Source organism: Arachis hypogaea, chromosome 12, assembly GCF_003086295.3.
Source record: "Arachis hypogaea cultivar Tifrunner chromosome 12, arahy.Tifrunner.gnm2.J5K5, whole genome shotgun sequence".
NCBI classification, from domain to species: Eukaryota; Viridiplantae; Streptophyta; class Magnoliopsida; order Fabales; family Fabaceae; genus Arachis; species Arachis hypogaea.
The window spans coordinates 10,050,377-10,063,238 of NC_092047.1; the positions used below are offsets into that span (position 1 = coordinate 10,050,377).

Genomic DNA, 12,862 nt, shown 5'->3' on the forward strand with positions numbered 1-12,862 from the left:
GAATTTGAATACAAGCCTGCTGGCAAAACTAATGTGGTAGCAGATGCGCTGAGCCGCAAGGCTGAGTTGGTAGCCATTTCCATGGTCGAAGGAGATATTGTGCATACCATCAAGGAAGGGTTGCATCATGATCCATTAGCCAAGAAGTTGGTGGAGTTGGCTAGAGAAGGTAAGACCAAAAGATTTTGGCTAGAAGACGACCTTCTCTACACTAAAGGGAGAAGATTATACGTCCCTAAATGAGAAACTAAGAAAAAAATTAGTAAGAGAATGCCACGACACCAAGTGGGCTGGTCATCAAGGTCAGCTTTTGGACCTTGGCACTCATTGAGTCTTCTTAATATTGGCCTCAAATGAGAGATGGAGTGGAGAGCTATGTGAAGACTTGTCTTGTGTGCCAACAAGATAAGATTGAAAAGAAGACACCAAGTGGGTTGTTGGAACCTCTACCTCTATCAGAGCGACTGTGGGAAAGTGTCTCTCTAGATTTCATCTCTGTCTTACCGAAGTCCGAGGGGTTTGGATCTATTCTCGTGGTAGTGGATCGATTTTCGAAGTATGCTACTTTTATACCTGCCCCTACAGATTGCACTGCAGAGGAAGCAGCACAACTATTCTTCAAGAATGTGGTGAAGTACTGGGGATTGCCTAAGAGCATCATTAGTGATCGAGATCCACGCTTTACAGGATGACTATGGAATGAGATGTTCAAACTCCTTGGGTCGGAGCTTCATTTTTCAACAAGCTTCCATCCTCAAATCGATGGAAAAACTGGGAGAGTGAATGCCTTACTCGAGTGTTACTTGAGGCATTTTGTAAGCGCTAATCAGAAGGACTGGACAAAACTCCTCGACATTGCTCAATTTTCATACAATTTGCAAAGGAGCGAGTCCACAGGGAAGAGTCCATTCGAGATTGTGATTGGACAACAACCACTTACACCTCACTCTCTTTCTTCCTCTTACTCAGGGAAGAGCCCTGGAGCTTATCATATGATTAAGTTATGGGAAGAACAAGCAGATGTCACTCGTTCTTACCTCGACAAAGTTGCAAAGAGGATGAAGAAATGGGCAGATAAGAAGAGGAGGCATGCAAGCTATCAAGTGGGAGACAAGGTAATGATCAAACTTCTTACACAACAATTCAAAGCCTTTCGCAAGGTTCATAAGGGTTTAATCCGCAAATACAAAGGGCCATTTGAGATCATTGGACGTGTTGGGGAGGTTGCTTACAAAGTACAACTCCCTCCCTCTATGAAGATCCACCCGGTCTTCCATGTGAATAAGATTAAACCATATCGTGAAGACCAAGATGAACCGAGTAGAGGTGACTCGAGTCGTGCTCCGCTTGTGGTGATTAGATCCTTTGATAAAGAAATCGAAGAGATCTTAGCTAATCTCATCGTGCGACGAAGAGGAGTACCAACAAGTATCCAATACTTGATCAAGTAGAAAAGACTCCCGATAATCGAAGCTAGCTGGGAAGCTCGTGAAGATCTGTGACAATTCCAAGAACACCTAGAGCGCTATCATGAACAGAACACGACGAGGACGTCTGCGCATTATGTGGGGAAGAATGTCACGGTAAATTTTAGAAGGTTAAATTTAACAGTGTTTGTAGAGTTTTCTAGAGTATTTGAGAATGTTCTAGATGGTTCCAGAACATTCTAGAATGTTTTAGAAGGTCTCGAAATACCCTAGAAGGTTCTAGAAGACTATGCAAGGTTGTAGAGTATTCTAGAAGAGTGTGGATGTAATAGGAGTATGAAGAATGGTATGGGACAATCTAGAAATATTTAAAAAAATATGGTAGGATAGATATTTGTAGTGAAGGTTCTAGATGATTAATCTAGACTGTTGATTAGATTTAATCCTAACCATCCATTAAGGAGGTGGATGGCTATAAATAGGAGGTGAGAGTTAGTGTGAGGTGTGTGTGAATCATTTGTAACAAACACTTGAGTAATAAAGTGTTATTTCCACCAAAACTTCATTTCTCTTGTGTTCTCTTGTATTCTTAGCTTTCTTGCTAAGTATTAAGGGTTAAGCTGACTTGGTCTTAGCTCAAGAGGTTGAGTAAGTTCGAGTGGCGGCACGATAACATTAGAGTGTGTCCAAGGCCGTGACAGTGTGCGTGTGTACACACATATTATTTAATAAAATCAAAATTATTCAACTTACAATGTTATTGTAATTAATCTTTTTATTATTTATTAACATTCATTTATACAGTATTTAAAAAATAAAAAAATATTAGTTATATATATAAAAAAATAATTGACGAATATAAAATAAAATAAACACTAATTAACAAATATAAAACAAAGTAATTTTTAGCTATTTCAAATTGATTTTTTATTATCTTCTAGATATTATTGTTTTGACTTAAGATTTTATGTTATCATTTTGGCCTAATGGTTGTCTATATTTTTATTCTTATTATTCGATGTAAGATTGGTAACCAAAAATTTTGTAATAAACGGCTCTTTGCCAAGTACAAATATAAAGCAAGAAACAAATTAAGGATTGACACATGTCTTTGAATTTCGAGATATTAATCACTAAAATTTTCGCTCGTATTAACTTGAGCTTAGAAATGTCTCCATATCTATTCTTATCATTGAAATATATCTTATTAGCCGAAAAAAGAACAAATTCAATTTCATCTGAAAAAACTATACATGTATATTATTGTTGTAACAAACCATAAGAAAGTGGTTTGGCGCGGCAGACACATGCGTTGATCACTTTAATTTAGTGCTGAAAACTGCGATTGCAGAGGAAATGGCGTAGATCAAAATGATGAGGATTGGTATTAAACGGAATAAGCCCTTGATTCTTCTTCCCTACTTGAGTAGTAGAAAGAAAGGGACCTCTTCTTGCATTGCCATTAGAATCTGATCGACATGCGTCTTCAAATGCTGCACTACGAACTTCACATTCAAGTATTTTTCTTTTCGCTATGTTTTTGGCCGTAGGTCCTAAATCTTTAGTGAACAGCATCAAGCTATCTTTATACCCAACATCTCGCTTATTAACCTACGTAACAAAATAACACAAACAACAATGAATAATAAGCATTTATGAAAATATATTATTTGCATGTTATAATAAAAAATATTTATGAATAATAATCATTACTTCAAAGGAATCAGTAACAGAAATTTGTGACTTAGCTTATTAAGTAATTATGTCACATAATACTTGATATGATAAGTCATCATTTAATTTATAAAAAAAATCAATTTGACTTATGAATATATGTTTTAAAAAATAATATAATTATTAAAATCTTTTAGAAATTAATTTAAAAAAAGTCCTACTAGAGAGTTAATAGAATATTTGTACAATGTCTATAATGAGTTATATGAGTTAAAACTATCTAGAATAAATCATCCGGTACTAGGAATAATAAACATCTCATCCCAGGGTTCACCAATGATCGAACTCTTAACTTTTGGAATCTAAAACTCTGATACCATGTCATGATACTATTCATCCTAAAATCTTCAACTGATGGAAAAAGATAACACTAATGGTTATATCTCTAATACTTCTCTAAACCTTCATTATACACATTGTAAAAATATTCCATTAACTCCCTATATTTTTTCATTTAAAAAATATATTTTTTTTTAAAGACAAATTTAAGTATTAACTCGAATAAAATTCTACCAATTAAAAATGCATGGCATAAAAGGCAAAAACTCACACGCTCAAGTTGGTTCAATTTACCATAAACTGTGGTAAATATTGAATCATCCTTAGTAAAAGACAAAGGCTTATAAGTACAACGCTTGTCATCCACCATAGTTTTATATCCATTGCCCTCTTTAGAGCCTCCTGCATACAAAAATATATATATACGGCTACTTATATAAACATCTCTTCGTGTCAAAATAATAACTAAAAATTATTAAATTTAATTTCGCTAAGTAATCAATAAGAATCTAGTTAACAACAAGTTAATAAGTATTTTTAAAATACAAAATTAATGATTATTAATTGTAATTATTTAAAGTTTGCTGGTTAAAAATTATTTACATATACTTTTTCTTATTAAATAATGTGATGTATTTAACTATATTATTATTTATTAATTTTAACGGTCATATATATATATAGGATCTTATTCTCTCGTCTTGCCTACCTATAGGAACCTCAAGATTATCTCTGCCTTCATCATCATGCATAGACATAACAACTTTTCGTGTGTGTTGAATTGAGATTATGGATTTCATGTCTGTAGTTGTTGTTGAATCCCTGCTAAAACCTCCTTGGTTTCTCCGACCAACAACTTTTCGCTTCGTTTCTGAGAACTCCAATTCAAACTTCTCTGGGCTGCTTTTTAATACATCAAACACTTTCCTAGCTAGTTCTTTTATAGCACGAGCCTGCATAATGATGAAAAGGGTTTTTAACTTTTAACTAATTAAATCATTTCATCAAAATTGGCCCACTATATATTATTACATACCTGTCTGAAATATATGGTACCAGAAGAATTAAAATGCATTGCATTGTTGAATATTAAAAATACATCGTGCTGCGGCATAATGGTCCAAACACAATAATTGATAATAGCGTGTTAGATTAACCGAAAAAAGATTATCACACATTCACATGAAGTATATATTATTATAATTAATTAAACCTCAAATTGTTCTAGACTCTTATACATCCCTTCATGTAGTTTAGCCCTCATTGTGCCAAAATCCATAGGCTCTTCAATTATAGTGTAATAGTCCTCAACCTTGCCACAAATCACATTAAGGTAACTTAATTAGCCATCTAAATTCCTTATTAGTGTGTGTGTGTGTGTGTATTATTACCTTCATACATACCTCATTTGGATCAACCGGTTCAGCAAATATATCATAGTTGTCTTTCCTGTATATATATATTGTTAAAGATATTAAATAAGTAAAGAAGAAAACTGTATTTAAATTTTATATATAAATATATACACCAATCAAACACCTTTGTAAAGTGTCAAGGACAAGTTCAAGTATTCGTTTCTCCGGAACATAAACAGAAGATGTCACCTTAATTTGTTGATCTGATACATACACACATAATGATAAGATTAGTAAGTTTCATTATTATAAGAATTTCTGCAAATCTTTTTATTTATCTGGCTATAATATATAAAAGTTGATACAAATATTATATAGCACATGAGGTATTGACATGTCACATACTCTGTAGCATTGTCAAATATCTGATTTCAGATCATCAATATTCATGTAGGTGTTAAAAATTAATACTCTCTTTTTTCATTGCTTTCATATGCTTGTAAATAATTTTCTTTTTATATTAGGATCATTAATTTTATCCCCTAATTTGTGTCTTCAAAAACAGTTATATACTTACAGGATAACAAAATTCAGGGTCACCATGACACCATAGATCATTATGTTATTCATCATCTACTATGTATAAAGAAAATTAGAGAGAAGTTTAGTGTATAAATTATTTTTAAGTAAATTAATAAAATATTTATTATATGGATAAAGTATTATTTTAATTCCAAAGATTAAGTCTTAATTTAGTTTCTAATATTTTAAATGTCCTATTTTATTTCCAAAACGTTTCAAACATTCTATTTCAAACATTTTAAATGTTTTGATGAATAATTATGTTTTTTTTTTTACAAGAAAAAGATCAAGAAGGAAAAGTGTTAAAAAATTTTTATTATATTTTTCCAACACACAAGAAGACATGACTTAACAATCATATTGTTACTATCTATCTCATTCATTCCGTTAACTATTTATGTCAAATTTAATGGTATGATAACATTGAATCTATTTAAAATTTTTTAAGACAGAAACAGGACATTTGAAACATTAGAGATCAAATTAAAATTTAATCCAAATATTAGAGATCAAAATACTATTTCACCCTTATTATATTAACTAGTCTTATATTTAATAATCAAATTGTACATATTTAATGATAACATGTTAATAAATAATATACAATAATATAAATAACACAAATATTATTTATACATCAAAATCAACTATCAAAATCAGTCATATTATATATATATATATATATATATATATATATATATTAAATATATGTATTGTTTAATTTATTTTCAACATATATTTTATATTCATGGTTGATTTTGACGTCCGTATAGTTGAATAAAGAATGAAAATGACATAGACAAAACATTACCACTTTTCTTTTTGACATGTTGATGGTCGTGAGAATGTTCCTCAACCTGCAGGTACAATAATTTTTGTTTAAAAGGCTTCTCAACTAGCTAGTAATTAAGCATTGCATGTTTCTGAGAAGGAAGGAAAAATCGAAATGCAAGGAAGACCTGTTCTGAGGCCATGAACTCTTGAAATTTTCTCTTGTTTGTGGTTCGATTGTTCTGAACACCATGGGATTTGGCCCCTGACGGCCTCATCAATTCAGATATTCGAGGACTTCTTCTTTTCCCCTCCTTTGCTGTTGCTTTTCTCAATCTTGTCATTGTTCCACGCCTTGCAAAGAGGGAGGTTCTTGGAACCTTTATTTAAACCCAAAGAATGTTTAATTTACTGCATTTGGGTGATATCAAAATCATGCCTAACTAGTATTTCTTTTAGTTTCAATAATGTTGGGGATATCTCAATTAATATATAAAATAGTGACAATGATCTTGTAGTAATTTTTGTGGGGCACTTGGTCTAGGATTATATTGTTTTGTCATCCTCAAATACAGCAGGAACAAGTTTGGTATTTCCAGTGTTAAACAGCATCAGGGAATGAAACTATGAAAAAATCTATATGTACCATTAGGGGACGATCACAGTGAGATTTAGATCGATTTTGAAATATAAATAATCATATTTAATCGGTATAATTTAATTTGTTTCGATTTGAATTGAATATATTGATTTGCTTGATCTTTAATTTACACACTTTCATGACACTAAGGAACTTGCCAGTTAGATATTTTGATATTTCTGTTAGAGCATTTTCTATGTGATCAAGAGTTAATATTTATATTGGTTCTCAAAATTATATTTGTGTTGTTAGTTTGGTCTCTAAAATTTTGATTTATTCGATTTGATTTCTCAATTTAGCATTTGTCTAATTTAATTTTTATCACAAAACCGTTGATAGTATGCTAAGATTAACTTGTGACAATCCTGCTAGACTTCTTAATGACTATGTCAAGTGGCAATTGAAACTTTTTTATTTCTATTTATTTTTTGTAAAATATTTAAAACCCTAATTCTAATTTCGCTTAAGGATTTTAAAGATTTTTTAAAAAGTAAATTAATGTTAAAAGTTTCAATTGCTACACCAAATAGCAGTTAAAAAGTTTAGCATGATAGTGGTCAGCCTATTTTAGTATGACGTTAATGATTCTATGACAGAAATAGGATTAAGGGCTAATAATGTGAGTCATGAAAATTGAAAAACTAATATAAGTAGAACTTTAAGGACAAATTCAAGTATTAACTATGTAAATAACCTTATTTGTGATCTTACCATTACAAAATATCATTAAAATATGGATAAATATTATTATTATTATTATTAGTTTATTACTAGTGCTATATTATTATTATTACTATTGTTCTTATTACGTAACTGTTTTTTTATTTCAGGTTGGTTTGTGTAAAAAAGTTTAGTTATTTTGTTGGAGAAAATACTATAACTTGGTTCTTTCTTGATGGAAATTTATATTTATTTTTGGTTGTGTTGACTATTGAACTTTTAAACTTCTTTAATTGTCATATTTGAATTTCTTTTGTCAGTTAAATTTTAGTCGATCAAGACTTTGTTAACTATTGTGTATGAGGAGTGCTAGGGGCCAGCAGATTTTATAATTTGTAGCTATCAATTAGCCATCATCAATGTTTTTAATAGTGTGAAATTACATCCAATGATGTGAGATTACTCACTTTCTTTTGCTGGTTAAGTGCTGGTCAAATTTTAACAAAATTGCTGACCGCCTAGACTTTTTCATTGTTTATTTATATTTGTCGTGACTTTGTGAAATAATATGATAGTATTTTTTTTAATTGATTGAAAAAACCGAATAAAACCAAACCAATTTTAATTAGTTTGATTTAATTCGAATGGTCCCGATAAAAAAATCGAACCAAACCAAACCACATTTTAATTAAAGGAGACTTTTCTTTCAAAAACCGAACCAAACTATATTGCAAATACCAATCAGATAGCACATTTTTTTTTTTCAGAATAATTGATTCCACTTAAATTGTCTTAAGTTTTGAAGAGAAGAAGACAGCATCCGAAGACTAGTTGTGATCTAGAAAATCTAAAGGATCACTATGTTTGCGAGATGAGATTATGAAGGGCAAGAAAGGAAGAATTAGAAGTTCCAATAGTAATTATAAATTCATTTTACTCTTCAAACATTTTACTTTCTTTCTTGTTTTTTTTTCTCTTTTCCTTTTAATCTAAATTCACAATCAGCTTCTAAGTAAACAAGGGGATATATACAACTTTCTGCAGAGTTCAAAATAGTTTTTGCTTTGTCCGTTTTCTCCATCGTTGTTGTGTTACCCAAAAAGAAGATTGCAGCTATTGCTACGGTGTCTTTGCTGTCAAGGGTTTGAGAATCTGAAAGGAACAGAGTAAGGTTTCATCCACACACATAAGTGCTCCTGCATTGTTGAACTCTCCACAATAGTTTGGTGCTGAAAATATGGTCACTAGCTGCCTATCTGCGAAGAATTGGTACCCATCTTCCACAACCTGTAAAAAGAAAGCTGTGTCTGTTAGGAAGGGAAGAGGGAACAGTAGAAAAAAGATTTGTGTATATTTAAATTGTGTAAAATAATATCGTATAAAAAGATATTTATAAGTGTTAAAAAAAATCAAAATAATAAAGACGTATATTTAGATATGTTAAATAATTCTAATCAATACTAATTGATTCTAATATATTCCAACAGATGGTTGTATTATGAAACCATCTCTTTTACAAATTTAAGTTGGCATAGGCACTAGAATAGTTACATATTTGTTGAGAAATCTCTTCTTAAAATTTAAGTAGAGAAGAAAAATCATTTCAAACTCAAGACTTCTAGACAAAGTAGAAAGACTATATCATTTGAGTTATAGTTCGTTGGCGAAATTATTTTAAATTTGTGATATAAATAATTATATATCTAATACATTATTTTTGTACAACTTTTTTAGTACAACTCTTTTAGTAGAATAAACCATGTATGTTTTTTTTTGTCTTTATGATCTAACGTTACAATTTTAGTCATAATACCCGACATTTTGAAAATTTAAATCATTATATAAAGGTGAAGTCTATTATGGTGGCTATCAAATTATATTATACGTGTTGTTAAAATTATAGTGATATTTTTTTATATTTTAAAATATATTTTTTAATATTTTAAATTAAAAAATATTATTAAATAATAAAAAAATATTACTTTAATGTTAGCAATACTTTTTAAGACGAAAAATACTAGAAAATTTGTAAATTTTATTATTTTTAATTAGCAGTTAGTTAATAATATCTAAAAAATATAGACTAAAATATATTATTAAATTATTAAATTAAAAAAATAAATTAATAACTAAAAATATTAGTAAAAAGTAATAAATTTTGTTTTTGTTTAACTTTTTTCTTTTAAGATACCACTATGTACCTTATAGAAAGGGCATAGATAAACTATAAAAAGTTTGCCAAAAACTGTAACTCAAATGACATAATCTCTCTATTCTTATTTAGAAATCTCGGGTTGGAATCTCGCTCCTAGCTTTATATAAAAAAAAAAAAAAAACTACAAAAAAGTTTAGGAGAAGAGTAAGAGATGGAACCTGGTGAGCTCGACATATAAGATCGAGATCATGTTTCTTCAAGAACTCAGCAACCTTATCAGGTCCAAAGGTGTAGGAAACACCTCTATCATTCTCTCCCCACCCTATGATTTGCCTATCAGGATCTGCCCAAAGAAGATCACACAAGAGCCCTTGATCTGGCACATCCACGGGCCTTTCAATGGCTTTGATTTGATCCAAGTTCTCAATCTCAGGAGATATCCCTCCATGCATGCACAGGATCTTCTCATCAATTACTGCAGCCACTGGCAAACAGTTGAAGCAATCTGTAAACACCTTCCATAAACGAACACTGAATCTCCGCTTGCACTCGTCGTAGAATCCGTATATTCTGTTGATTGAGGCGCATTCATGGTTTCCACGCAGAAGGAAAAAGTTTTCAGGGTATTTGATTTTGTACGCAAGAAGGAGGCATATTGTTTCTATGCTCTGTTTTCCTCTGTCCACGTAGTCTCCAAGGAACAGGTAGTTTGATTGCGGCGGAAAACCGCCATATTCAAACAGCCGCAATAGGTCTGGGTATTGCCCGTGTATGTCGCCTACCATATCATCATATTATTAGCTCAAAACATTCATCAAATTTCATAAAACTGTAGAGTGAATACACAGCCGGCCCTGACAATTACTTCAAAAGGATAACGAGATCCTCAAAAAAAAAAAAAAAAACACCCAATCCAGCCCCTAATTTCTTTTTGGATTGATTAGCTCCTATGCCAAAAAAATAACATTGACTTTTTTTGTACAGGAGCTTCGTTGTCCTTTTAAAATAATTGTCCGGGCCGGGTTGGTTTTTTTTTGTCAAAAACCTTGTTGTCTTTCGAAGTAATTGTTAGGAATTGTTTTGGGTTTTTCTCAAAATTGTATTATCAATCTTCTAATTTTTATAGTGATTTCGTAGTATTTTGGTTGTTTTTAATATCGTGAAAAATATTGAAAAGTTAATTTTTTTTATGAATAATATCTAAAGAGTAATATATAAGCTCACAGAATTTATTTATTTTTTTTGCCCGGTAATTAATCAGTAATTTTTAAAAATATTGACTAAAAATATGTTGTAGAACTATTAAACTAAAGATATTGAATTGTTAATAAAAATACTAGCCAATATAAATTAAAATTGTTGGTCCTCTAGCTTTTTCATATCTAAATTAGTATAAAAAAATTTGATCGGACAATTTAATTTTAAAAAACTTTTAATCATCAAATTAGTTTTTTAATATTTTATTTTGTTAGACAAAATAATGCGTATTATTATTTGATAAAAACATATTAGCTCTTAAAATTTTTTAAAATTTTCATATAAATACTTTTATATAGACAAATAATCTAATATAAAGACTAATTTATCTAATAAAATAAATTCTGGTGATTAAATTTGTCAAAGACTAAAGAATTTGATTAAAAATTCTTTGGAATATTATTATTATTGTTTATACAACAATCAATTACATTTTTCTTTTCCTTTAAAATTTTGTTTCCCTCCTCTTAACCTTTAATAATCTATGATTGTGGATCAAAGAAAAGTTAGTTTCTAGCCAAACCGATCTAATGTATATATAATACTGTGTCATACCCTGTTTTGATCGGTTCAATGTGGATTAAGAATTCATTCTATTTCCACATGCAATGCAAACATAATTTCAATGATTCATGGATATTAAGAAGAAGAAAAGAGAGTATTAATTGAAAGTAATATAAGATAATATAATACCACAAACATTGATGGGAGCTTCCAACTCGAGAAGGTTAGGTTGGCTAAGAAGGATTTCTTTTGCGGTGATACAAATGTTGCGAATTTCTGACTCTACAAGATGAATCCGTTTGCCAACATTCTTCTTTGCTTCCAAAAGCCTTTCTATCAAACCATCCAATCCATCCATTCCCCGATTCCTCTCTGATCTTTCTTTTTTCTATAAAATAAACTAATTTATTGATCTTCTCCTATTGGTATGAATCGGATCACAGAATGCAAAATAAGCAAAGGGGATCAGAAAGAAATGGTTGCTATTTTATGTGATATACAAGAAACAAATATTCCCAAAAAATAGCAGATTTGTTGATATATTTGGGATATATTAAAGCAATGTTTTACTCTCTCTTCCTCTCTTTTTCTATATATGGCTAGAAAAGAAAGCGGAGGATCTAAAGTTGCCAACTAATGGCAAGGAGAAAAAGTACATACTGTTTTCTTAACCGAACCAAATTTAGAAAGAGGAAGAATCTCATTTAGTAGGAAGATAAGACCCATTTCATTTTGAAGTATGGAAAAACTCTACATCCATGTAAAAATTATATGGATGTTATCTAAGTACCTTCTACTACACGCGTTTTACACTCGTTTGTTTTACACGTGTCTTATATAACGTATATAACGTAATCCTTCTTTTGCGCGATCAACTTTTCTCAATGTAAACTTTTCTCAACGTAAACATTGTTCTCTTCTCGCGTTTTCTTCTTTGCATTATGGATCTGGATTGACTTCAACGTAATTAGCTTCGTCGTTCTACTTCTTCTTTTTCGTTTTCTTCTTCGATATGCACTTCTGAATTGAAACAATGAATTAATCAACTTTAAATCAGTTGAATGAGTGCGATTTGGATAATTCTTCCGAAACGCATCAATTTAATGAGGTTTAGATTATTGAATTTTGAATCGAATTCAATGGAATGCAATTGCTAATTTTATTTGAATTGAATTGAATGGACTGAGGTGATCTGTATCTGAATTGAATTGATAATATGTAAATTGTAGACAGAGTTGTTTCGAATTTGGTTTTGTATAATGGTTTCGTTCACTGTGAGTAACTGTTCGGTTCGGTAAGTACAATAGAGTTGTTTCACCATGTCCATGTATTCGGTTCGATATGCAGAAAGGATTCTAAAAAAATTAGACGAATATATTCTGTTTTATTCCCTAAGCACTATATAATTATTTCACCGTAATTAAGATTTCGGTTCACCGTATTTAAGATTTCGGTTCACCGTACAAACCAGCCGTGTTGTGGATGAAAAATGTGTCCC

General features: G+C 30.6%; 1 protein-coding gene across 1 annotated transcript; it reads right to left on the reverse strand.

Annotated features, from left to right (window-relative positions):
- Positions 1–8,349: 8,349 nt before the first annotated feature.
- LOC112726765 (serine/threonine-protein phosphatase PP1 isozyme 1-like) lies at positions 8,350–11,932 on the reverse strand. The gene is made up of 3 exons (XM_025776285.3): positions 11,554–11,932; positions 9,822–10,381; positions 8,350–8,735 (listed from the first exon to the last, which is right to left on the reverse strand). The coding sequence occupies exons 1-3, from the start codon at positions 11,720–11,722 to the stop codon at positions 8,568–8,570; spliced, it is 897 nt and encodes a 298-aa protein (XP_025632070.1). The 5' UTR covers positions 11,723–11,932; the 3' UTR covers positions 8,350–8,567.
- Between the last annotated feature and the right edge of the window lie 930 nt (positions 11,933–12,862).

Bases quoted from the DNA above. Each gene is read 5' to 3' on its own strand.
- LOC112726765 (XM_025776285.3), bottom strand. From the start codon at position 11,722: ATGGATGGATTGGATGGTTTGATAGAAAGGCTTTTGGAAGCAAAGAAG. The intron at 10,382-11,553 runs GTATTATATTAT...ATGATATGGTAG, and splicing joins AGCTCCCATCAATGTTTGTG to GCGACATACACGGGCAATAC. The intron at 8,736-9,821 runs GTTCCATCTCTT...TTCTTTTTACAG, and splicing joins TTATATGTCGAGCTCACCAG to GTTGTGGAAGATGGGTACCA.